Raw genomic sequence first — 23,465 nt, 5'->3', positions numbered from 1 at the left:
CAAAAGGTTAGACTGTGTCTAGTGATGCCACTGCATATTCATCTCACAGGTGATTGGTTCTATCTAGCATATGATGTAGTCTTGTCGAGTTCCATGTGGTGTTCCGCACTGGGACATACCCTGTTTGGTCTGTGTGTATCCAGTCTCCTACCACTCTTTTTTTATCCTGTGTGCTAGGATCGTCGTTAGGATTTTACAGTCCTCATTAACCATGGAGAAGGGCCAGTATGATCCACAATTCAGTGGCGCTTTGCCTGGTTTGACGATCAGTATGATGGTGGCTTCTCTTAGACTGGTGTGTAGTGTTCCTAAGTCATATGCCTCAGTGAAAACGCTTAACAGTCTGGGTGCTAGTGCGTCTACATACGTTTTGTAGAACTCGCCTGTGAGTCTGTCTGGTACTGGGTTTTGGAAGTGGGTAGCTCTTATTACTTCTCTTACTACTTCTGGTGTCATTGTTGCATTCAGCTCATTCGCCTGGGCCTTGCTGAGTCGAGGCACATCCATAATTGACAGGGCTTTATCTGTATACTTCCTGCCCTCTTTTGCCCTCTTTTGCAGCACCTGCATGCAAGGTTTCGTAAAAGTCTGAGGACTCTTCATTGATTTCTACCTGTGTCCTGACCAGGTTCCCCTGTGCGTCTGTAATTGCATAATCCCCTCCTTCTGCTCCTCCCGTTTGCATAGCCACACCACGGGGCACCCAGGCTTATCCCCTTCTGCATGTAACTTCTGAGTGTATCTGGCAAAGTCTAGGCGTCCCAGCCTTTCCCACTTCCCCATGTATTCTTGCCTCGGCTTTATCAGCCTCCCTGGTTTACTCAGTGTCTCTTCTTCAGCATCTTCCACTTCCGCTATTTTATGTTCAGTATCCTCGAAGGCCTTCAGTGTTTCCTTTCTGAAGCCACCCATCTTCCCAATAGCTTTAGCTCGCACTACCACTTTGAATGCGTCCCAGACCGTAACACTGTGCGTTACACTGGTTGTACAAATAGTAAAGAATTCCTCTATTTGGTCTCTCAGGTATTCACTGAACTTTCCTTCTTACAGTGCTTCCACTCTTAGTGCAGTTGAAGTTCCCTCCCCACACCCACATTAGCTCCCTGTACATGGACAGTCTAGTGTACAATGATCTGAAGAAAACTGTGGTGTCATGTTTTGGGGCCTAGGTGTTCACAAAGCCGACCTCCCTGTTTTCCCATGCACAGCAGCCATTCTACCCTCTTTGTCCTGCTTAAACTTCAACAACTGGAAAAGATTTGTCGTTGCAATCCATACTAGGACTCATCAGGCATACACAGAGAAGGGTGAGTCATACAGTTTACCCCCCCCCCCCACGCCCACATTTCTTAGCCAGTGTTGTCTGACATTGCTACTTGGATACCTTTGGCAGATGAGTAGGTGCGTATGCGCAACCTTTTTTGGCCCCTCACATTCCAAGTAACTATCTTGACCCCGTCAGATTTCGACATAATGGGTCATGTCCGGGCCCCTTGGTTCCGACTGCCCTGTTTGGCCTGCTGGGTACTGTTACATGCGTCCTTACTCTTCTCCATGATCTGCGCTGTGGCATACCCTTTTGATTGTCGCAGTATGTTCCAATTCCCAGTCTAGTATTCTCCCAACTGGCGGCACCATTTGTTTCTGTTTTTCCCATCCCTGTCCTCCAGGTCTGTTTTTCCATGCTTACAATTCTGCTTGCCCAGTAACCAAACAGTCTCTCTTGATACGCTGCCCCCTGTGTCCCACCCTCCGCCTTCCTCCCCTGTTCCTGTTTCGCTAATAACTGCCCAAACAATACCAAACCAAACAGTGGCCCAGTGCAAGTGTTCTCGCTCAGGCCTGGCTGCTTCTCTCTCTCCTGGCTGTCCTCCATCGTCCACGTGCGGCAGCTGGACTTCTTAAAACTGACGTCTGAAAAGTGTCAATTGGGGGTTTGCAGCCGCTTCCTGGGCTGCCTTCTGCGATTTCTGTTGTCACTGGTTTTCTCATTCTCACACTATTCTTTTCATGTGTCCCACCTTTATTTGTTTCGGGGTCCGCCGCTGGTTTTACTCTGAGTGCGCCTCCTATGGTGCATTGCCATTTCTGTGTGTGAGGTGCGGTATTCCTTGTGTGTCCATCCAAGCTTTTGCTTCTCCCATATCTTCGAAGAAATATGTTTTCTCATTGTGCAATATTTTGAGTTTAGCCGGGTATATTAGCATGCATCGTAAATTCGCCTTTCGAGTGGATTGTGTCCTCAAACGTATTCCTCATCTTCGATGTATTCCATCCAGCTTTAGCTGCTTCAGCACATTTTTTGGCAGAGGGCGTCGATGTCGAGTCGATGGTCCCTCGAAGGCCTCCGTCGAGGGCGACGTCATCGGGTATATAAGTAGCACGCGCAGCGCCCGTTGGGCTCAGTTCTGTTTTTCCACAGTACACTTTGCTTCGGAGATTCGGCACGCCTCAAGTTCAGTGACGCAGCAGTGAATTACACATAAAATAGCGATATGTCCTCATAATCGATGCCGACTACGACCCCGAGATCGGGTTTCAAAAAGTGCAAATCGTGCGGTTCAAAAAATGTCTATCACAGACTCGCACCGAGAGGATTTGTGGTGCCTCGGGGGAAGGCCACGACATGCAGGCCTGCACGAAGTGTCAGGCGATGACGGGTAAGGCCTTGCGAGAGAGGAGGGGAAAACTACAGGTAGGTCGTAAAGCCTCTAGCGTCGAGTCGAGGTCCCGTAAGGAGAAGTCTCCTCGACACAAAAGGCATCGGTCCAGGTCCCGAAGCGATTCCCATCACTTGTCGTCTTCGACAAAAAAATCGAAGAAAAGATGCCACAGGTCCCCCTCCACCTCATCCTCGGACGAATCCCCAAAAAGGATGAAATGCCCCACAAAACATTTGTCTTCCGAAGAGTGGGAAGCATTCAGTGTCAAAATGATGGAGGTGTTTGAGAAAGCGAAGCCTCGGTCCGTGCCTTCTTCGTAAGCCGGCCGGGCGCGTCAGCACTCCGAAACTCGTGCAACCTCGAGCCCGGGTGATCGAAAAAGGAAGGATAGAGCACCTTCTAGCAAGCCGCGTTAGCAAGACCGCTCGAGGTCACCGACGCTGTTCGAGACCCAATGCACCTCAAAGGGCAAATCTTCGAAGAGCGCCTCGACGCCCTGGAAGCCGCCTTTGCTGACTTCGACCCCGAAGCCCTCGGCGACAAAGGCTCCAACTTAGCCAGGCCGGCCAGAAAAAGGAAAGAGAAGGCTACAAGATCTGTAATGCCTTCAGGGCCCATTAATACACCTACTCCACTTCTCCCAGAAAAGGTTTTCAAACCTCTTCCTAGGAAGGAGTTTAAGTCCCTGACCTCAATTTTTGAGTAACAGGAAAGATCTGATGAGGAGAATGTACCCTTTGGGCTAGAATATGGCACCCCAAATGTCCCAGAATGCTTGATTTCAGAAGAAAGCAGGATGAGGGATTTGGTGGAATCATTACACAATGCAAGTGGCATTGATACATCTCCTGAAAATGACTTTGGCAGGCCAGAACCAGGAGAGCATGCCAGTCCATCATACTGTCAGCTAATGACGAAGGTGGTAGATTACTTAGGATGTGCTACACCACCAACCCAATTACTTAGGATGGGCTACACCACCAACCCAATTCATCCAGGATGATTTGACAGATATATTGGACCATGGTCCTACCGAAGACCCAATACTACCCTTTCACGTAGCCTTGCAAAATAGGGTGGCCAAGAATTGGGAGACTCCGGATTCTATTCCTCCAGTGACTAAATCCCTCACCTCAAAATACCGCCCTGCCAGTAGCGACCCCGGCTATCTGTCTAAACATCCCACTCCTAAGAGTTTGGTCATACAGGCAGCCACAGCTTCTAACAAACTAGCCTACCCTTCTATCCCTCCGGACAGGGACGATAAGTGTGTGGATGGCTGGGCACGAAAGATATTTTCAGCTGGGAGTATGGTGTTAAAATCAGCCAACTCCACATGTGCCTTGGCAAGGTTTTTGTACACACTGTGGGAGTGCATTGCAATGGAGTCATACCAGAAGGGGACGAAAGGGAAGGATTCCTAGCCATCGTTGGAGATGGAAAGGAGGCCATGCAGGAATCCCTTCAATCTGGACACTGCATATAGTGTGAGCAGGTCCATGGGCACTAGCACGGTAAAGCGCAGATTTGCGTGGTTACGGAAGTCTGGTTTCGCACCGGACGTACAGAACCGCCTTCCGAACGTGCCCTTTGACGGGGTCTCCCCTTTTTGGAAGTAAGGCTGACGAGAGCCTTGAGAGGTTGCAGACCTTAAAAGCAGCTGCCAAGTCTTTAGGAGCTGCTATTAGACAACCTCAGCCTTTTCGTGTGCCATGACAATCTTGGAGGGGATGATCCTATCGTTACTGCTCCTTATATGGAAAGGCGAGAGGAATGGCTAGTCAAAGGGGCCAGAGAAAGGCCACTCGCAGTGGACGAACAAAACGTGCAAAGCCAGCTCCAGCTGCAGCCTCTTTGCCATCAGCAGCCGCAGCAACTGCCACAAAACCACTTTGAGGACTTGCATCACAAAACACCTGTGGGTGGCAGGCTGTCACAGCATCTGCAAGAATGGCGAGCTATTACTTCAGATGTTTGGGCTCTAGAAATAATAGCCCACTGTTACTGCCTTCCTTTTCTAACGCAACCTCCAACAAATCCACCAGGGAGACACCCTTTGAAGTTTTGAGACCCGCTCCTACAGCAGGAAGTTCTAACCCTGCTTGAGAAATGCGCTATAGAGCGCCAGTACCTGTAGCGGAGAAGAACAAGGGATGGTACTCCCTGTATTTTTTGATTCCCAAAAAGGACGAAGGACCGAGGCCCATTTTGGTCTTGAGAAACTTGAACAAGTTCCTCAGGAAGGACAAGTTCAAGATGGTCACTCTTTCTCAGATCCTTCAGGCCCTTCAACTCCAGGATTGGTTGGTGCCATTGGACCTCCATGATGCTTATTTTCATGTGCCGATTCATCTCAAACACAGAAAATTCGTAGTTGGCGACTTACACTATCAGTTTCTAGTCCTGCCATTCGGATTGACCTCTGCCCCAAGGGTCTTCACCAAGCTAATGGTAGTGGTGGCAGCGCACCTCAGGAGAGGGGATTCACGTCTACCCCTACCTGGACAATTGGTTGATCAGGGCACGTTCTGCCGAACAAGCACTGGATCATCTGAAAGTCACCTGCCACTTCCTCCACAAGCTGGGCGCAGATGACACCTTCCCAACAGCTTAATACATAGGAGCTGTATTAGACGCATCCTTGGGAATGAGCTCCCAAGTCAAGGGCTCAAGACCTTCTTCATTTGGTTTCCAAATTCCAAAATGCCCAAAATCTCCAGGCCTACGACTTTTTAAGGTTACTCGGCCTCATGGCATCCTGCATCTTCCTGGTGCCAGAGGCATGTCTGAGGATGAGATCCCTTCAATGGGCTCTAAAGACTCAATGGTCCCAGTTCTCAGGTCAAATGACGGATCTTCTCCAAATTCCGAACAAGGTTCGGTAGGATCTTCTACGGTGGACTTGTACATAGAATATCCTGAAAGGAGAACATTTTTGGCAACCATGGCCGGAGATCACAGTGGTGATGGACGCCTCACTCATGGGGTGGGGAGCTCATGCCAACGATCTGACGATCAGCGGTCGTTGGTCTCCATCGGAGTCCAAACTACACATCAACCTTTTAGAGCTGAGAGCAATCAGACTAGCGCTGAAAGCTTTTCTACCATCTGTCAGAGGACAAAATGTCTTGATAATGACGGACAACACAGTGGCCATGCATTATCTAAACAAAACAGGGGGGTGTAGGGTCACTACCTCTGTGCAGAGAGGCAGTGCAGCTCTGGTATTGGGCAATTCAAGAAGGAATCTCCTTAACAGCAGTTCATCTAGCCGGGGAGGAGAATATGACGACAGATGCTCTGAGCAGGCAGAGCACAGTGTCCCACAAATGGGAACTGGCTCAGGAAGTCATTCAGGAGATCTTCGCCCTTTGGGGAACCCCTCAAGTAGAACTGTTGGCGACCGGAATCAACCGGAAGTGCGGAAGGTATTGCTCAAGGGAATTTCCCCCAAGAGGAGCCCTAGGGGACGCGTTTGTGGTGGAGTGGAATTTCCCACTATTGTACTCATTCTCTCTGATTCCCGTCATTCCTCAGGTCATCAGGAGACAGACTGCTCGGAAACTGCATGATCCTAATTGCCCCGTATTGGGCCAGGAGAACGTGGTACCTGGACCTTCTAGATCTGTCCATCTGTCCGCCGGTACGTCTTCCTCAGAGAGAGTACCTGCTCTCACAAATGGAGGGTCAGGTTCTCCACCCAGAGGTCAAAATTCTCAACCTTCACACTTGGTATCTGAGAGGCTGAGATACAAGGATTGGGACCTTCCAAATGACGTCATGGAGGTGTTGCTTTCAGCAAGAAGGCCAGCAACAAAGTCTCTATACTGTTGCCGTTGGATAAAGTTTTGCAACTGGTGCAGAGAAAAGAATGATCCTTTTCTATGCTCTATTCCGGAAGTACTGTCCTTCCTCTTGTCATTAGCACATAGAGCTTTAAATGTTGGAACCATTAAAGGTTATCGTGCAGCGCTTTCTATCTTCAAGCGCTCGTCGGAGGAATGCTCCTATTTCAAAATTCCTTAAGTAGTACAATTCTTAAAAGGACTCACCAACGTGTTTCCTCCTTACCCATTCCAGGTACCAATTTGGGATCTTAATCTGGTTCTAAAATTCTTAATGTGTGCCCCTTTTGAGCCTTTGCACACTTGCCCATTAAGATTGCTAACATGTTAAAGCAACTATGAAAGCAGTTTTCCATCAGCAAGAAGAGTGAGCGAAATTGCAGGCACTGTCTTTACTCCAACGTATTCCTCATCGCCCTCCCAGCCTACCCCTCTGTAGATTTTTCCGGGTTATTGCCACTTCAACTCTCGCAAGGCTGATATCTGTCTACCAGCACAATCTACACAGTACAAAATCAAAAGTGAAGAGGAAAAACAGAACTGAGGCCAACGGGAGCCGCGCATGCTACTTATATACCCGATGACGTCACCCTCGACAGAGGCCTTCCAGGGACCATCGACTCGACGACATCAAAGGATGGCACCCACTGCCGAAAATTGTTCCGAAGCAGCTAAAGCTGGATGGAATACATCTAAAATGAGGAATACGTTGGAGGAACATCCAATCGAAAGACCATTACCAGTTGGTAAGTAACTTGTTCTTCTCAGCCGCTCCTTGACTTGGACTAATCAAGCTCTTTGTTGTTGGATCAGGCTGGTGTAGTCTGGATATATCGCTAGGTTCGAGGCTCCTCTCCTGATGGTTCCCCCTTTCTTGGAGAAGGCCAGGATTTTTTCTCTGTCTTTGTAATGTAATATTTCCGTGATTATTGGCCTTGGAGGGGCACCCGGTGGGGGACTTTTCCTCAGCAATCTGTGTGCCAGGGCTCACCTCTTGTAGCAGCATCTTCTCCCCATACTCCGTGGGGTCTCTTCCTTCCTCTCCTTCAGGGAGTCCTACTATTCTTATGTTGTTCCTTCGGGCCCTCCCTTCCGCTCCTTTTCTCTCAGTTGGTTCATTTGGGTCGTTGTGCCAGCAATGGCCGTTGTGTTGTCTTGTACTTGCCGTTCTGCAGTGCCCAGTCGATCTGCAAGTGCTCTTGCATCCTGCTGCAGTAGGCCTAAATCCACGATGACTGAGTCTATTTTGTACTACAGCGCCGTCTTCAGCGTGGCTATGGCTGCTAGAATTGGGCCCTCCTCTTGCATGGTCACCTGCTGAGTTGGGGAAGGGCCTGGCTGTTCCTCCTGCCGCTCTGCATTTGCATTCCCCTTGTACGCGTAGGCCTCTATTAGTTTGCTTGCCTTTTCCTTTCTTGCCATTGTCGGGGATCAGGGCACTGTGTGCCTGCGGGGTCTTCCTGCTGTTGCAATGCGCTTAGTGTGGTAGCTGTGATCACCGTGGTTGGGTTCCGCTCTTGCTCAGTCTGCTCTGCTGTGTGGGTTTTGTGGTCCCCTTTTTCCTAGTCTGCGAGCATGTTGCCCCTTTTGTTTCTCTCTGGCAGTTGGCCTGTAGTGTCCACATGCGTGCCCGTTCACTGACTGTCTCTTTCTGTGCCTGCATTAGTGGGTTTGTGTGACCTCCGACTCCCGGATCTCTGCACTGGCCTCCGCAGGCCGCAATCCAGTTTTTGGCCTTCTTCCTTATACCGTTTGTCCCCTTTACCATGTGGTCAGGGTCACAGCTGCAAATTAAGTGGTGAGTATGAGGGTGTAGGACACTGCCTTCCTCCTGTGTACTCGCTCCAGCGCTTTCTGTGTCTGCTTACCCTGCACCCAGGTAGCTACCCTGACTGCCACAGTCATGAGCTCCTTTCAATTATATTTTGTTTCGCTGCATTCGACTCTATTTTTGTGGTTGAGGTCGGGGGCTGCCCATCGGTTATAGTTTAAGGTGGTGCAGTGGTACAGTTTGTGTCTTGCATTCTCCCCCTGGCGCATTTCGTGTCCCCCTATCTCTGCACTCCGCGGGTTCCTGCTCACTGCTGCAGTCTATGGGCTTCTTTTCCATTATGTTTGTCCTGTGGGATCGGGGCCTTCTAGTTCTTGCCCCGGTCCTCGCTGGCCGCTGTTCGCAATTTTAAAAACTTTATTTTTTAGTTTTTCCATTCAAACTGTTACATAACAACCACACCCACTTTAGGGTGCAACAACATAGCGCCATCCCAAATTCCCCCACCCTCTCAATCCCTCTACCAGTCATCTGGTTTCGTCAATGTATTGGCTCGTCCTCAGAACGTAACAGCAAGGGAGTCAGTCCTTGTGTTTGGGTGGGCTAGGGTTCATTGCACTGGGAACTTCGCCTTCCCGGCGAAGATGATGTGGATTCCTCTGCATCATTAATTAACCTACCAGTGGTCCCCATGAGAGGCGTGCATGTTGGGGTAATGTCTTGATGAAGTCCGACTCCACATCCTGGCAATAGAGAACGTCTTTACGCCAGTTTACCACTGTCGGGACTGGTCCCTGACCCCAGCACATGGCAACTCTCCTGCGAGCTAATGTCATCGGGACACCCGCTAGTTTCCCTATCGCCGGTGATAGTTGCTTAGTCATCCCGAGTAGTGCCACCAGCTGGATGGGTTGTAGCTCCTCGCCCACTATAGCTGATGCAATCTGCAGGATCTCTGTCCAAAAGGGGGTCCGCATGGGACAATCCCATGCAAGGTGGAAAAAGTCAGCTGCTGAGTTTCCGTGCTTGTGTTGAAAGGTACTTGCGGTTATTAAACATTTGTAGATGGATGAGACTAGTCTGCCCTCTCCCTCTGCCTGGATTACATTATGTAACAGTTCCCATGTTGGTGGTTGTTGTGGGAAAGTAGGGAAGAGTGCTTGGAGCGTATATCGGAGTCTGAAGTATAGCAACGTGTCTAGGGAAGTGTTGCTCCCTTTCTCAATTGCTTTTTGGGGTGTTATGGGGTGTTATAAAAGTTCCTTCGCTGAATAGATTCCCCAGAGTGATTATCTGGAGTTTCTCAACCCATTGATGAAAGACCCTTTCTGATGTCGGGGGAATCCCTGATATGAATTTGATTGGGAGGAGGGGTGAGAATCTAACTTGAACGTTGTATTTTTGAGCCATCCTCTTCCAGATCGCGTAGGTTGCGAGGACCACGTTCAGCGTGAAGTGGGGCACTGAGAGTTGACTGATAATGACTGCTCTTAAGAGATTGGGTGTCGCTAGGGCTCGTTCTATTTGAACGTGTGGTCTGACGAAGTGCGTGGAATACCAATAGTTGAGGAATTGGGCTTGGGCTGCCCAGTAATACCGTTCCAGATCGGGCCTCCGCTGGAGACCGGTAGTATTCGAGTCGAGTGAGCCACCCTCGCTGGTTTGCCCGCCCATAATAATTCAAGGACCAGACTTTTAATTCTCTTCAGGAAGGATTGTGATATTAAAATAGGTATGTTGGGAAATGAGTACAATAGTTTTGGGAGAATCTCCATTTTAACCAGCGAGGCCCTCCCCATAAGGTCAATGGGAGCGTCTTCCAATGGGTAACTTTCTCCTGTAGAGTCTTCACTACTGCCTCGTAATTGTCACGAAATATGTCCTGGTAATTTAGTGACATAATTATCCCCAGGTATCCTACATGGGGGTTCTCCAATGCAAAGTGATAGGCGTCTGCGAATTCCCTAGTGGCTGGGGTCAGCGAGAATATGATTGATTTAGTATGATTGATTTTCAAGCCAGAAACTGTGCCGAATTTAATTACTTACCCATGATTGGGTTTAGGGTTGTGAATGAATAACGCTACATCATCTGCATATAGGGATATTATTAGCCTGTGTGGACCAATGGTAAGACCTCTATGGAGTTGTTGGGAATGCAAATTCGACGCAAGGGGTTCCATTATTAGTGCAAATATTAGTGCTGACAGTGGGCAACCTTGCCTGGTGCCCCGTTGTAGATTAATAGGGGCAGACTTTGTTGATCCTAAAACGATGGTTGTTTGGGGGTTGGTGTATAATGAGGAGATTAGGTTGATGAAACGTGCTCCTAGGTCTAGTCGAGTAAGCACTGCGAAGAGGAAAGGCCTCTCGGCAGAGTCAAAGGCCTTCTCGGCGTCGAGTAGAACTGCAACGGCCTGTTGTGTAGGGTCTAGTGCTTCGATGATTCCGAGCAGCCTTCTAATGCCAAAGGTGGTGTTGCGTCCCGGCACAAATCCTGCCTGGTCTGCAAGCACCAAACCCGGCATCAGGGGAAGCAGCCTGTTAGCCAGAATTTTTGCCAGGATCTTATCGAGATTGAGTAGAGAAATGGGTCTGTACGATGTACATTCTTTGGGGGGTTTGTCTGTTTTATGTAGTAGGATTATATTGGCTTCACAAAGGGTCTGTGGAAGGGACCCTATTTTTAGCGCCTCACCGTAACCTCTACAAGGAGGGGAGCCACAGTACTTGCGAAGCCTTTGTAAAATTTCCCCGTTAGGCCGTCCGGCCCAGGGGCTTTGGTGTTTGGAAGAGTTTTGATGGCTTCTATGACCTCTTCAGTCGTGTTAGGTTCATTGAGGGGTTCACGCAATTCCCTCTCCACCCAAAAAAGTTCAGTGTCTTCCAGGTATCTGTGTAAGGAGTCAGAAGCGGAGTTATGTCGTGAGGTGTACAGTTCTTGGTAGAAACGTCTGAATTCCTCCACAATTTCTTCTTTTCTATGTACTATCGTGCCTCGTTTAGTGCGCACCCTTTTAACCATCGTCTGCTCCTGTCAGCGCTTATCAGTTTCGCGAGGAGGGCACCCGGTTTATGGCCTTCCCCATATTGACGGATCTGTCGCGCTCGACCTAAGAATTTTAGTTCACGTTCTGCCAAGGCTCTGAACGACAGTAGTTCTTCCTTGAGTGATGCTTGGGTACGTGGGTAGTTTGTGGTGGAGCACTGGTGCTCTAGACTTTTCAAACGCTCTTCACTAGTGCCTAGTTCCCGTCTAATCAGTTTAAGGATGCCATTCTCCTTAGCCAGACACACTTCCCTGACAAAGCACTTTAGTGTTTCCCAGAGTGTGCCCATCGAGGAGACTGTGCCCTGGTTTATTTCAATAAACGTTGCAATCTCGTCCCGCAGCTCGGATGCAAACACCTATTCTCGCAAAGAGCCCGGCTTAAATCGCCAATGTGGCCGGCTCGATTTGGTGAGGGACGGATTGCAGTTGAGGACTACAGCGGCGTGATCTGAAAGAGTTTTAGGGAGGATTTGGCAGGGTCCCCACAAGAAAGGACTTTTCGCAGAGACCAATAGGTAGTCAATTCGAGAGCTGGTGTTCACCCACTCCGACAATTCTAATATTTCTCCTGGAGCGGCCCTCTAAATCTTCACTCCGAGCATTAGCTGCTTTCATTTGGGAGTCCAGTTGTTCCACTCTGGCTGCCAGGGCCCCCGCGCCGTCGTCTAGATTGGACACGTAGTGTTCAACTTCATTCAGGCGTTCAGTATGTGTGTCTAGGCGATGTCGTAATAGGTCAACTTTGGAGGAGAGGCCATCCATCTTGTTATTCAGACTCCCTATGCCTGCCTTCAGGTCTAGCAGGAGTTCCTTAATGCCTGTGGACCATGCTCCCTCTTCGATCGGGTGTGCGCTGTCCATCGGGGGCTCTGGTTCCTCTAGCAATCTCGGTGTCTTGGGGGCTAATCTGGTTTCAAAGGTTAGCTTTCTCTGTAATCTGTGCCGGGGGAGGTGTCCCTGTATGGTGTTGGTGCCTGTAGGTAGTTGTTGTGACCCCAGCTGATTTTTAGGGAGTATGCGTAATATGGGTCCTGTACCGGCAGTTCGTGGTCAGGGTATGGCACTACGGAGAAATGATGAGGGTTGTGGCGACTAGTGTTAGTTTAAATCACGCAAGTATTCTGCCTGTTATGGCTTGCGAGCCCACTGGAGGATGGGGGAGGCGCATGGCCCGTGAGGCGGTGACACAAAATGTCAGGCTGTGGCTTAGGGATTAAAAATTGCCGATTCTTTCATTTTTTTTTATTTTTATTTTGATAATGGTGTGTTTTATCAGTGAGGTAGCAGGCTATAGGGGTCACGGGGCTTAACCTCAGGGGTTTCATAAACGGGCGCGTGGTGACTCCAGCTGCAGGGTGTAGTATTCCAACGCTTGCCCCGGCTGCGGCGTATGGCACCGGCAGCATGCGCCGTACGGCACCCGCAGCGTGCGCCGTACCCGTTCAGTGCCGCGGGACGTCTGGATACTGCCACGGGGCTTCGCCGGCCGCCCAGGGGTCCGCTCCTCCGGAGAGCCGCACGGGAGCCACTGCCCCCACTCCACGGGGCTCCCCGCACGGCCAGCCTCTCTCGCCTGGTACAGGGAAGGGGGGGCGCTGTCTGGCGCACCAGGCCGGGCGGCGCTGCTCCTCGTCGCTGGGGAGGGGGGGGGGGAGCCTGGATAAGGGAGATCTCTGAGGCCGGTGTGAGGCTTTCACTCCCCCGGCCGCGAAATCTGATCTAGCTGCTCTCCAGTGCGTGACATAATCGCCGGATGTCCGCATCCACCGTGGCCGCAGGTCTGCGCAGCAGATTAGCTGTGCCACACGGGGGGGGGGTCCCCGCTCCGGCTCTGGTTTCTGGCGCGCTGGTGCAGTTTCACCCACAAGAGGGCAGCCGCCTCCGGCTCGACCCCCGCTACGCCACCGCAGGGCTGGGTGGTCTGTGCCGCTTCCCCTAGCCTGGTCCTCGTACGGCCTTGAGGCAATCTTCTGGCGGTCAGCAGGCACCGGCTGCCCCGGGTCCAAGGATCGTGGGCTGATGTTTGTGGCCGCGGGCCCCTGATTTTGCCCCGAATTGTATCGATAAGCAGGGCAGCACCTTGCCAACGTGGATCGTTACAGGGTCAAGTCGGCAATATTCCGAAACGTGCAGGATTGATCAAGATTTATTCCAGGCCGCACGAGAGCTCGCCCAAATGCAGCCATCTTGGTTGGCTCTCTAGCACCCTCTCTTCGCAGTCAATAGCTGTCTTCCTTGTAATTTTGTCCCCTTTTGGTATGTGACTGGGGACAAGACCGCTCACCAGATCATAAGTATGGGGGTGGTGTAGTGGCCCGCTGCCTTTTTCTTCTGTTCCCACTCTGCATCTGATTTTTCTCTGCACCCTGGTTTCCCCAGTCACCAGTCTATTGGCTTTCCTGTTGCTTTTTCTGACTTGTAATGGGCAGAATTATGATTTACATTTGGCCCCTTTCCGTGGTTGGGGTTGAGGCTGCGTTTGTGGGTGGAGGGTGGCGCAACTGCGCTCTGCCTTTTCCCTTATCCGGTGTGCTCTTTGTCTGCTTTCCTGCCCTTGGGGGTCCCGCTACCGCCACTCCTCACCTGTTGTCTCCACGCTTCTCGCTGCAGTGTCTCCACCGGGGGAGTCCGGTCCTGGTCTTGTCCTTACGCTTCCCACTTGGCTCTCCCACGGGGGCCTTGGGGGTCTGGCAGTCCCTGGCTACTTCTCCGCTTGTCGGGGCTCTGTAGTCCAGTGGTCGCCACCCTCTTCCCACTTCTGCCGCTCCTGCTTCTCTCCTTGGAAGCCGTTCTGTACTTCGCACGCTGGGATTCCCAAAAAATGCTGCTGGTCCTCTGGGTTTCTTCCCTCCAAACCTCCTTGCCTCCATTGTCTTTCGGTCTTGCACGGGCAGCCTCCCCGTGTGTGGGTTGCTCACTACGCAGCTACGGCCTCCGGTGTCTTGTCCCTAATTCTGCGGGCGCCATTCTGGATGTTCGGCGTACTGGCAGGAGACAGCTTTATCGCCTCGCTTCAGACCTCCTGAGCTACGAAACTGCTGTGGTGGCTCTGATGGTTGTTCCGATCACCATTTCTTTAATTTATTGTCTCGGTGGATTTATGGCTTATCTTTTGTCATATCATGCGGGAGCTCTTAGCAGGCTCTCCCTCACTGCATGGCTGCTGGCCATGCCCCCTGATGGAGGAAGTGTTCTTTATTTATGTAAAGTTCCTTGACTAGAAGGAGGAAATGCTCCACTAAGTTTACTCGTGAACTATTTGATTGTGCCCTAACATGTTAAATCATTTCACCTAGAAGGCTAAAAGCCTCAATTTGCGACACCATGTAAGTAACTTAAAACCAGTTAATCCACACCATTTTGTGTTTGGCTGGCATGCTTTTTTTGCAAAAACATGTGCTTTCAACTGCTGTTGCATACACATGGTAAGAATTTCTGATGAGTAGGCATCTAATTTCTTTAATACCACCCCACAGTCTTAACATACTGTTATTCCATAACAATAGTAATTCCCTGTTCATGTACAGTACTGTGCACTGCAAAATGAGTGACTAGAACTACATTTCTGACAGTTAATAGTTTGCTGGTATACGCGTCTATGCATTTCAATATAAACCTGTCGGACCGATTGAGAAGTTGGGGTCCTTAGTATGCAAAGAAAAGCACTGGTACTCTGACTTCAACAGGACTGACCCACTTAAAATGCTTTCAAAATTTTGTTTTCGTTTAGGGACCACCAACAGATGCTCCAGCCGTTGATACAGCTGAACAAGTGTACATTTCATCCCTTGCTCTGCTTAAGGTAGGATACTCACTTCTTATTGTGGTAATGTTGGGGTATAATGCTCTAATGAAAATGTAATCAAATAATGTTTCTTAAAGAAATGTATTCATGGTGACAAATTGGGAGCAGCTTCGGCACAGTTCCACTGCTGATACAGTTAATTCCAACCTAAATAAGGGAAGAACCCAAGCAACTGGAAAATACTGCCGAAAGCACTCTACTATAGTTGTGCAGGACACCTTGATCCAGTTTCATGGTACCTCTGGGTGCTGAGAACAGGTATCACTGAGATTTTCAAGATGGTACTGGCTTGTTTTCCCCAACGCTGAGGTGCCACACTGCTGGATTCGTCGGCGCTCTGGAAGCAGGCATGTAGGACCACAAGAGTAGCTGTAGGAGGGGGAGGTTTAAGGTTGGGCATGGAATACTGAACTTGGTGGTAGGGTTTGGACTGAGTTTGATATGGCGACAGCAAGAGCAAAGGTAGGAGGAGTTGATGTGTGGCTCAAGAGTTCACGGACCAGGTTGTTGGAGACCTGTTGCCTTGTACATGAACACTAGAACAGGGGGAGGAGGTTGTGCCTCAAATACACATCCAGGCCTCTGACCCAGGTTGACTGCTTTGCAAGGCCAGAAATATTTGGGGCACATACACTGGACAGATGCGCGCACACACACAGAGGAAAGAGTCCAGCAGCCAAGGGCATGCAACACGCCCCTGCTGCACTGCCCAGCACCTCTTCCTTTGTTACAGCAACAGATGCCAACAGCTCCCTCAAAGCTTCCCCACCATGCAACAAGACAAGAGCTACCCAGACAAGACTTCTGTGCATCAGGCAGGAGCATGTTGTTCCAGAGATAGGCAATAACAGACAAATGTACACTTTACGGCAGGAAGATCAGAATTCTTGCTGATTATGCAGAGAGGAAAGGTGCAGGGCGGAGGGAATACACGCTGAGCAGAAAGCAGAGCAAAACTACAAAGATGGAAAACCTCACATCAGAAAATGTAAGCTGAGAATTCCGTTAGTGTCAACGTAATTAATGTTGATGCATGTGGGGTTAAGTAGACACTTTCTACTCCCCAAAATTCCTGTTGGATGCTGATAGGCATCTATGCACTGCCCTACCCCACTAGGGTTCATGGAGCAGACTGGACAGCCTGAGGGACTCTTGGGGTCAGGTCTTAACATTTAGGTATCTGGCCAGGGATTGGACTTTTATAATGTCCCTCTTAAGATGTTAAGTGGGTGCTAGGGACATTGTACCTCCTGTGGTATGCCAGATGTGTAATGGCAAAGTCACATCACTGCATGAGCAACAACACACTGGTCTATACCATGCATATGGATAGCATAAACAGTGTCTTAATTCAACCTTCCACGTCAGACAGTAAGTGATGCAACCAGTTTAAGTTTCTCTCATAGTTGGGGGTGCCCACTGTGAGAAACCTGAAGGTGTCACTTACTATTCCCCAGGGGGCTCTGTCATCCAGGTGGCCAGGACACGGCCATTGCTATTGGATCCAGTTCCTGGGGGTTGACCAGTGCGGCAGGATCACCAGGATGGTGGGTCTTCGGGGTGTGGAAGTGAGACACCAAAGGGTGAGACGCAATATTCCCTTTCTCATGACACCCATACCTCAACCTGCGCAGTAGGATACTTAAAGCTCTACCCTCACCCGCTTTTCCAACACAAACACTTTCTCACCCTGCAACCCCCCCTCCCCCCCAAGGAGAAAGGTGGCAAGAACTGAAAGGATGTCAAGGAGGGAGTTTCCCTTGCCCTTTTCAACCCAGACCAGCAAAGCCTCTGACAAAAGAAACAAGACCGGGTGTTGCAGCTGGTGAATGGTGTGACTGATGTCAGCGGTACATGGAACACTCCTGCACTGATAGCCAGGGCGAGAAGATGCGGTTGCCATCATGGTATCGTCCTTGACTCCAGCGGCAAAAGAAACACCAAAGAGTTCAACACAGCCGATGAATCGGAAGAACCTGATAGTGGGCCGGACTTAGTTGGACTCAAGGTTGCAGTGGCAACATTAAGAAGATGGAAACAGAGGCCCTTTGTGTACAAATTGGTACCAGAGATAGTGGTCCGGCACCACGTGGGCGCGTGTCCGAGATCTCTAACTGGTACCCCTCTGCTAAACAAACAGTATTGAGCCAAAAGGGGAAGGAAAATACCAAGAGGAAGAGGCCATAGGGAAGGCAGACGTGAGGTGTAAAGGTGGTCATACATGGGTCACACAAAACCCCTTGTACATTCATAAGTCCTTGACACGTGGCAAGTTTTACATTCGTGAAATTGTGAATCTGACTGCGGGAATTGCGAGTCAGGCGTTTGCGCCCGGCGTAGGGGAACGCTGTGCAAACTGGTTATTGTGAATAAACACGCCCTTGTCCTAAGGTAACAAAGTGACCCAGCGAGACGTGATCGCCCTTCGGAAGTCTTTAAGGATGACAAGTACTGTGGAAGGTCTGAGCCCGGATGAGGGGGGACCTAACAAAAAGGTGGTTGTTTAAAAAAACATTGAGACTCTTGAGTATTATAAATAAGGAAACTGTGATTAGAAGATAATAGTGAACCCGACTGAGGGACGTCAAGAGAAAAGTTGTCAAGAAGCTAAATGAATAACATTGTGACGACAAATATGAACCCGACTGAGGAGTGTCCACATTGAATGGTTGGTCTGAGCCCGATTGAGGAAGGTTAATCAATGAGAAAAGCATTGGAGCCCGCCTGAGGGGGAATCACAGAGTGACGAATAATCACCCTACGTGAAGGTTATCAGAAGGAACTTTTGTTTTGGCATATCGGGCTTCTTGGGTACAGAAGGCCCTGATTTTAGAGAAAAGGAACTGCGAGTCTGTGGCAGAGAAGCCCAGGAGCGTGCTGTGCTAAAGAGTCCCGCCTTGTCCCATGCTAAAAACGAGAGGAAGGGAGACCCCGGCCATAACATCCTGACTTATCATTTTGTGAACACTTCTTTTTATTTTCTTGTGAACATTATCTCACACTATTTCATAGCATAGCGGTAAGGTTTGGCAATATGTTTTCTCAGTATAGGCCCTTATATTTGACTAGACTCCACTGGGACTGTAATCTTATTAATTGGTTGTTGCTTGCTCCCATCTTAGATTTGGGTTTAGATTAGGCGTTTATCTTACCCACTTTACAGTTTAATAAACGCCCTTGCACTGTGATCACTTGTGTTTGTCTTGCTTTGATACCATGCCTTTCTTACACCACCTTAACAACTGCCCTAAAGACTACCTGGGGCCTTAATGAGGGCAACAACAGTTTCTACATCCCCTTGCCATCCACTAGAAAACAGCAGGAGTTGTTAAATAAGTGGCAGACTCCATCTTGCGAGGTGAGGAGATCATCAAGAATCTCTATTCCATCTACTGCGGCATTGTTGGATATTCTCAGTTAGGCAGGCATATTGTTCTCAAACCTCCCAGGTAAAAAGGTACACGCAGAATAGAGTATCATCAGTTAGGGCCCACCACCAACATATTTTCTACCACCCCTTATCGGGACCTGGAGGGGCGTCATGCGCTGGGGTGAACACTACATTAATAAAGTGGGGTCAGGTGAGCTATGGAGAAATGCAGTTGTAGGGACTCGTTGTGAGTCCCAGTTTCTAAAGTGACAAAATACCATCTATCTGAGAAACTCATTCAAGAATATAAAATCTTTTTTATTCAATAATAGAAAAGTAAAAAAAACATGCAATAATCGTACATGAATCAACAAAATACTCACAAATAATTAATCATGCATTTGCAGTACAAATCTACCTTTCTATAAAGTGCTAGCGCGACTGACTACCCTTATGATGGGAATGTCTGTATTAGATAACAGATCAGTTCCCAAAAATAGGGAACTACGTCCCCTGCACACTTTTACCAGCCAAAAAATCAGCCAAGTAATTAACATATAGTTTTCAAGGAAACACTCATGAATCTGTTTTGATCCACTCAATAGCTGCAATAACTTGGACAAATCCGGCAGATAAACTGTTTTTCAATAAAGTTTAGACATTTGCTCAAGAGATGTAAATACAAAAAAAATATTTTTATTAGTGTGACCCAACGCGTTTCAAGCTTTCAACTCTCCATCAGGGCTCTTGACTGGTTGATACTTCTTCAAACAGGAGAGATAATCTTATGTAGGTATAGTCCCAAATATTCCTTTCCACAATCAATATGGTATCACATTAAAAAAAACCTACACTTTATTATCATATATGTTGGCACATCTACCTTATGAATTCCATGATACCAATGTTCTGTAATGTGAAAACCACTCTAAAGGCTTCCTTTGCCAATCCCATCTTTTTATGCACTTTCCAAAGTAACTATGTACATTTGCCCCTATTACGATCTTTCAGTGTTATCGCCCATGCAACCAATCGATATCTGCCCAATCGTATCTGTATCAATGCCAAAACCCATCGGTGCATCACTTTATAATCGGGTTGCAAACTAAATAGCTGCCTTGTTAATATTCAAAGGGGCTTTATTAAAAATTGCAAAATGGAGGAGAATCTTGAAACCCCAAGACATGTATTTACTGAATGTGCTGCATTAAAATCACTCCATCAGCGTATCCTTGGGAAGTATGCGCCTGTATATGATGCAATTAAAACATTCGAATTTTGGGCGGTTTGCCTCAATGCGTAGACAGTGAGCTTACAGATCAACCTATATTGGCTATGGTGCTCTATTTTGAGGCGCACGTAGTGGATGAACCCTTGGGAAGAGAAAGCCGGTAGATCTGAGGACATGTGAACCAATTGTATATTATGAACTATAAAGATATAACGTTTTTTTTTTTATATGTGGGACGTCTGATTGATGTTTAATCGAAATATGTTAATTGATATGGAACGGAGATAAGAATATGTGGAACATTTTTTTTTATTGTGGTTTTAATGTATTTATATTATTTGAGAATCGTTTTTTCATTTTGTAAAGTTATTTTAGAACCAAAAATAAATGATGTGGGAAAGCAGGGGCTTGTCAGTTTGAATGAAGGGCAATCCATCCCGAATAACCTTAAACTCGAACAGTTTCAAGGAACCGCTAGAGTTTAAGGTTGCATAATTTGACTGGACACTCACAATTACTCTCTGCATACACTTTTTTATGATGGGAGAAGAACTCTGATTTACAAGTATGCTACAGTGAAGACTCTCACCTACTTTATTTTTCATTTTGTAAGACACTGTGTGCCTCTGGTTTTAAGGAAAGGTGAGACTTCCCTTTATTTCTATTCAAGCTTTTATGGATTACATTAATGAAATGTTTTGATTCTATAAGAGTCGGTCATTTCTGTTATAAGGGACGTATTGCTCATCATTCAAACGGACAAGCCCCTGCTTTTCCACATTATAGAACATTGGTACCATTTGGACCATCGAATCCATAAGGTAGATGTGTGCCCCGAGTCCATACAGATGAAATGTTCCTTTCTATAGGGAAGAGTAGGTTTACTTAGTCATGTCAAGAAATGCCAAGAGTATAAAAAGTCTCCAGTAGTACATTAGTGAGCATATAATGTGCAGCTGATTCTTTAGGAGGGCTTTCAGTCTTTAAGACTGACCTTTGCCCATGTTCTGTCCCTAGTTTTTATTTTCCAATGCCCTATTCTCAAGTTGCCCCTGTTCCACACTGTTTGAATGCACTCCTTTGTGGTCCTGCGAGGGAAAGGGGGGCTTGCCAGAGACCCTGAAGAGTGGTCCCGAATGGACTAAGGAGGCACTCAGCTTGTAAGCATCCAGCAAATTGGACTGTATCCAGTCTTTAGTACAGTAGCGAACATTGTCTCGTTATTAGTCCGCTGTCAATGTCCATGTTAATAAAGTGTTAAGTGGTGGACCACTTTCAGTTGAAATATGGAGGCTTATACGCTTGTCAGTTAGACTCTACAGACGAGGGTTGTAAGGTTGCCTTCACATGAAGTCTTCCAGTACCGATGAGAAATCCTTTTTAAGGGTCGGATCAGGCCTGCATGATCTTCTGTCTCGGCATCCGTGGCCTTGCCCCAGTAACCTGAGGCAGTCTGAAAATCTTTGGTCAGCCCACTTTTGTCACACGTGCCCAGTCCAGATTATGGCAACCAGCAATGCCTTGAACCAATGTGATTAGAGTGGGATTATAAACCCATTTGACAGTGCTTTAAGAGAAAATATTATACACTGCGGTTTGGGTTATGGGTCTGCGTACCTCCACATTTTCAACTAGCAGGTCTTCTCCATGGTCTGTTATTTGGTCCAACAGGCTCTTACTGAATGTCTATGCCAGGGTGGTCTTTTCCTCAGCGTGATCAGGGTTGGGGGAAATGTCTTCCTCCTCTGTTACAGGGTCCGAGCTTAGCAATTCCAATTAAACTCCAATCTCGCATATCTCTGTCCCAAGGATTGGTGCTGAGCGTTACCCAGGAATCCTTGGCTTCGGATGTCTTGTCGGTGTTCCCTTTTTGTAGACAGACCTCTGTGTTGGGAGACAATCTCACTTCTGACAGTATCACAGATGGCACAGTAATCATTCAATTTAAGAGGCAGTTCAAGGGTTTTTATTTTTTCTTTGTAACTAGCACCAGCCCTCTTAACCCTCCTCCCTAACCCAGGCACCCATAACCTTTGGTTAGTGCTACCGAATGTTGACCCATGCTTTCTCATTACTGATTTATATTATTGGTGTTTCCCTAAGTGTTGACCATCTAAACTCACTCAGGAACTTCCTAACTGTCCATAATCTATCCGAGGGTGTGTGTTCTAATGCCGAATAAGGATAGTGCCTTGCACTTACCCTGTTGGATTCATGCTAGTTCACTCATCCCACACTCGTCTCTTCTCTCCTACTCTTACTAACTCAACCTCCTTCAACTTACCCCCCCAACAGTCTTCTGTCCCTCTATTTTTTCACACCTCCACTGTTTGTTGCTACTTCTCCTTGTATTCCTATTCACCAGTCCACTTCTCTGCTACTGTTCTACTTCTCCACACTACTGCTCCCCCTTCCTCCTACTGTTCCCCCTCAACACTACTTACCTACTCGCCCCTACTCCTCTTCCCCAAACTACTGCTAAACACTACGCCTCCAAATTACTGCTACTCACCCCATCTATCCCCACTCCTATGCCCCTCCTGCAACACTACTGCTACTCCCCCACCAAACTATTCAAACATCCTCCTTTTACTCTCTACCATTTGCTTCAATCCCACTCTTTGCGCTAGCTTTTCTATGCTTTTGCCACACAAACATGCACACTCACTGCAGAACCGCTTTCCCTTCTAAGCCAATACCTGACTTGCTCCACAAATCTCCCCCACATGCTACTGCTCCCTCCTTTCTCCTGCTGTTCTCTTGGTCATCCTCCACCTCCGACCTCATCTGAAAAATACACTCTTCCTGTTTCCTGTCCCCTGCTTAAATCTCTCTCTCCCTCCCCCTGACCCATTTTGCATGGTCTTCCTCACTCTGGGGGTGTATGTGCAGGAGAAAGTCAAAGTCTTGAAAAGGGGACCTTTTCTGCGTGGGTCTCATGTTCCAAGGATGGTGGTGTTGGCAGTCCAGTGTTCCAGTTTGTGTTTGGCTCCCTGTGCGGTGTGTGTGACTGGTAAATATCTCTAGGTTGGGTAGCTTCCGCTCCCTTTCTGTTCCCTGTTGGTCCAGGGGACCTTTGTATGATAGGTTATTTATAACGCGCCCAGAGGTTTCTAAGCGTCGACCCCGGCATCGAACCAGTGGTGCTCCGCGTCGTCTTGCTTCCAAGGCGAGCGTTTTGCCCCTGAGCTATTCTCCCGAGATATGCCTGTGCAGGCACATCGGCATGCTCCAGCAACTCTGCAAGACCTTTCATTTGGTCGCATAGCTTACCGGCTCCTTGCTACCTCTTGCTTCTGTTCCCATGGTGTCTTTCTTGCGTTTTTTGCAGCACATTGTCCCGTTCATAGCGCTGATTTCTCTTCAGTTGGGGCTGAGTCCGTGACCTCAGGTCAGGTTTTAAAAAATACACTGGTGTGTGTATTTCGAAAACTAAGGCTGGAAATAAGCATCTGCAAGGAAGTATGCTGGCAAAATGGGTAAAGGGACTGTGTTTGGGGCCCTCAACAGGGCTTTCCTTAAAAGGAAAAACTGGTTCTGGGATTCTCCCTGCACCTTCCACCATCCTCTGAGGGGCTTTCACCCCTTTCTAACAAGGTCAGGGACTTGACCTTGTCACAAAACCAAGAGATTGTCAGCGACACTGGGTAGAGAGCCAGAGAGAATGTTTTTGAGATGCATTTGCTCGGTTTCTTAATAAAAAAGGGTTTGTTGTGCAGCATCAAGACT

General features: G+C 48.3%; 1 protein-coding gene across 1 annotated transcript in view; it reads left to right on the top strand.

The window, feature by feature from the left end:
• Positions 1-23,465, top strand: part of PSMD14 (proteasome 26S subunit, non-ATPase 14) — a 1,137,097-nt gene that overhangs the window by 318,038 nt on the left and 795,594 nt on the right. The window contains exon 3 of the mRNA XM_069616337.1: positions 15,061-15,132. Within this exon, the coding sequence (XP_069472438.1) occupies positions 15,061-15,132 (72 nt within the window). The remainder of the gene's footprint in view (positions 1-15,060; positions 15,133-23,465) is intronic.

This window comes from Ambystoma mexicanum, chromosome 9 (genome assembly GCF_040938575.1).
Source record: "Ambystoma mexicanum isolate Mex_15411 chromosome 9, UKY_AmexF1_1, whole genome shotgun sequence".
NCBI classification, from domain to species: domain Eukaryota; kingdom Metazoa; phylum Chordata; class Amphibia; order Caudata; family Ambystomatidae; genus Ambystoma; species Ambystoma mexicanum.
Note: the sequence above shows the minus strand (reverse complement) of the source record. Positions and strands in the feature narration are given on the sequence as shown.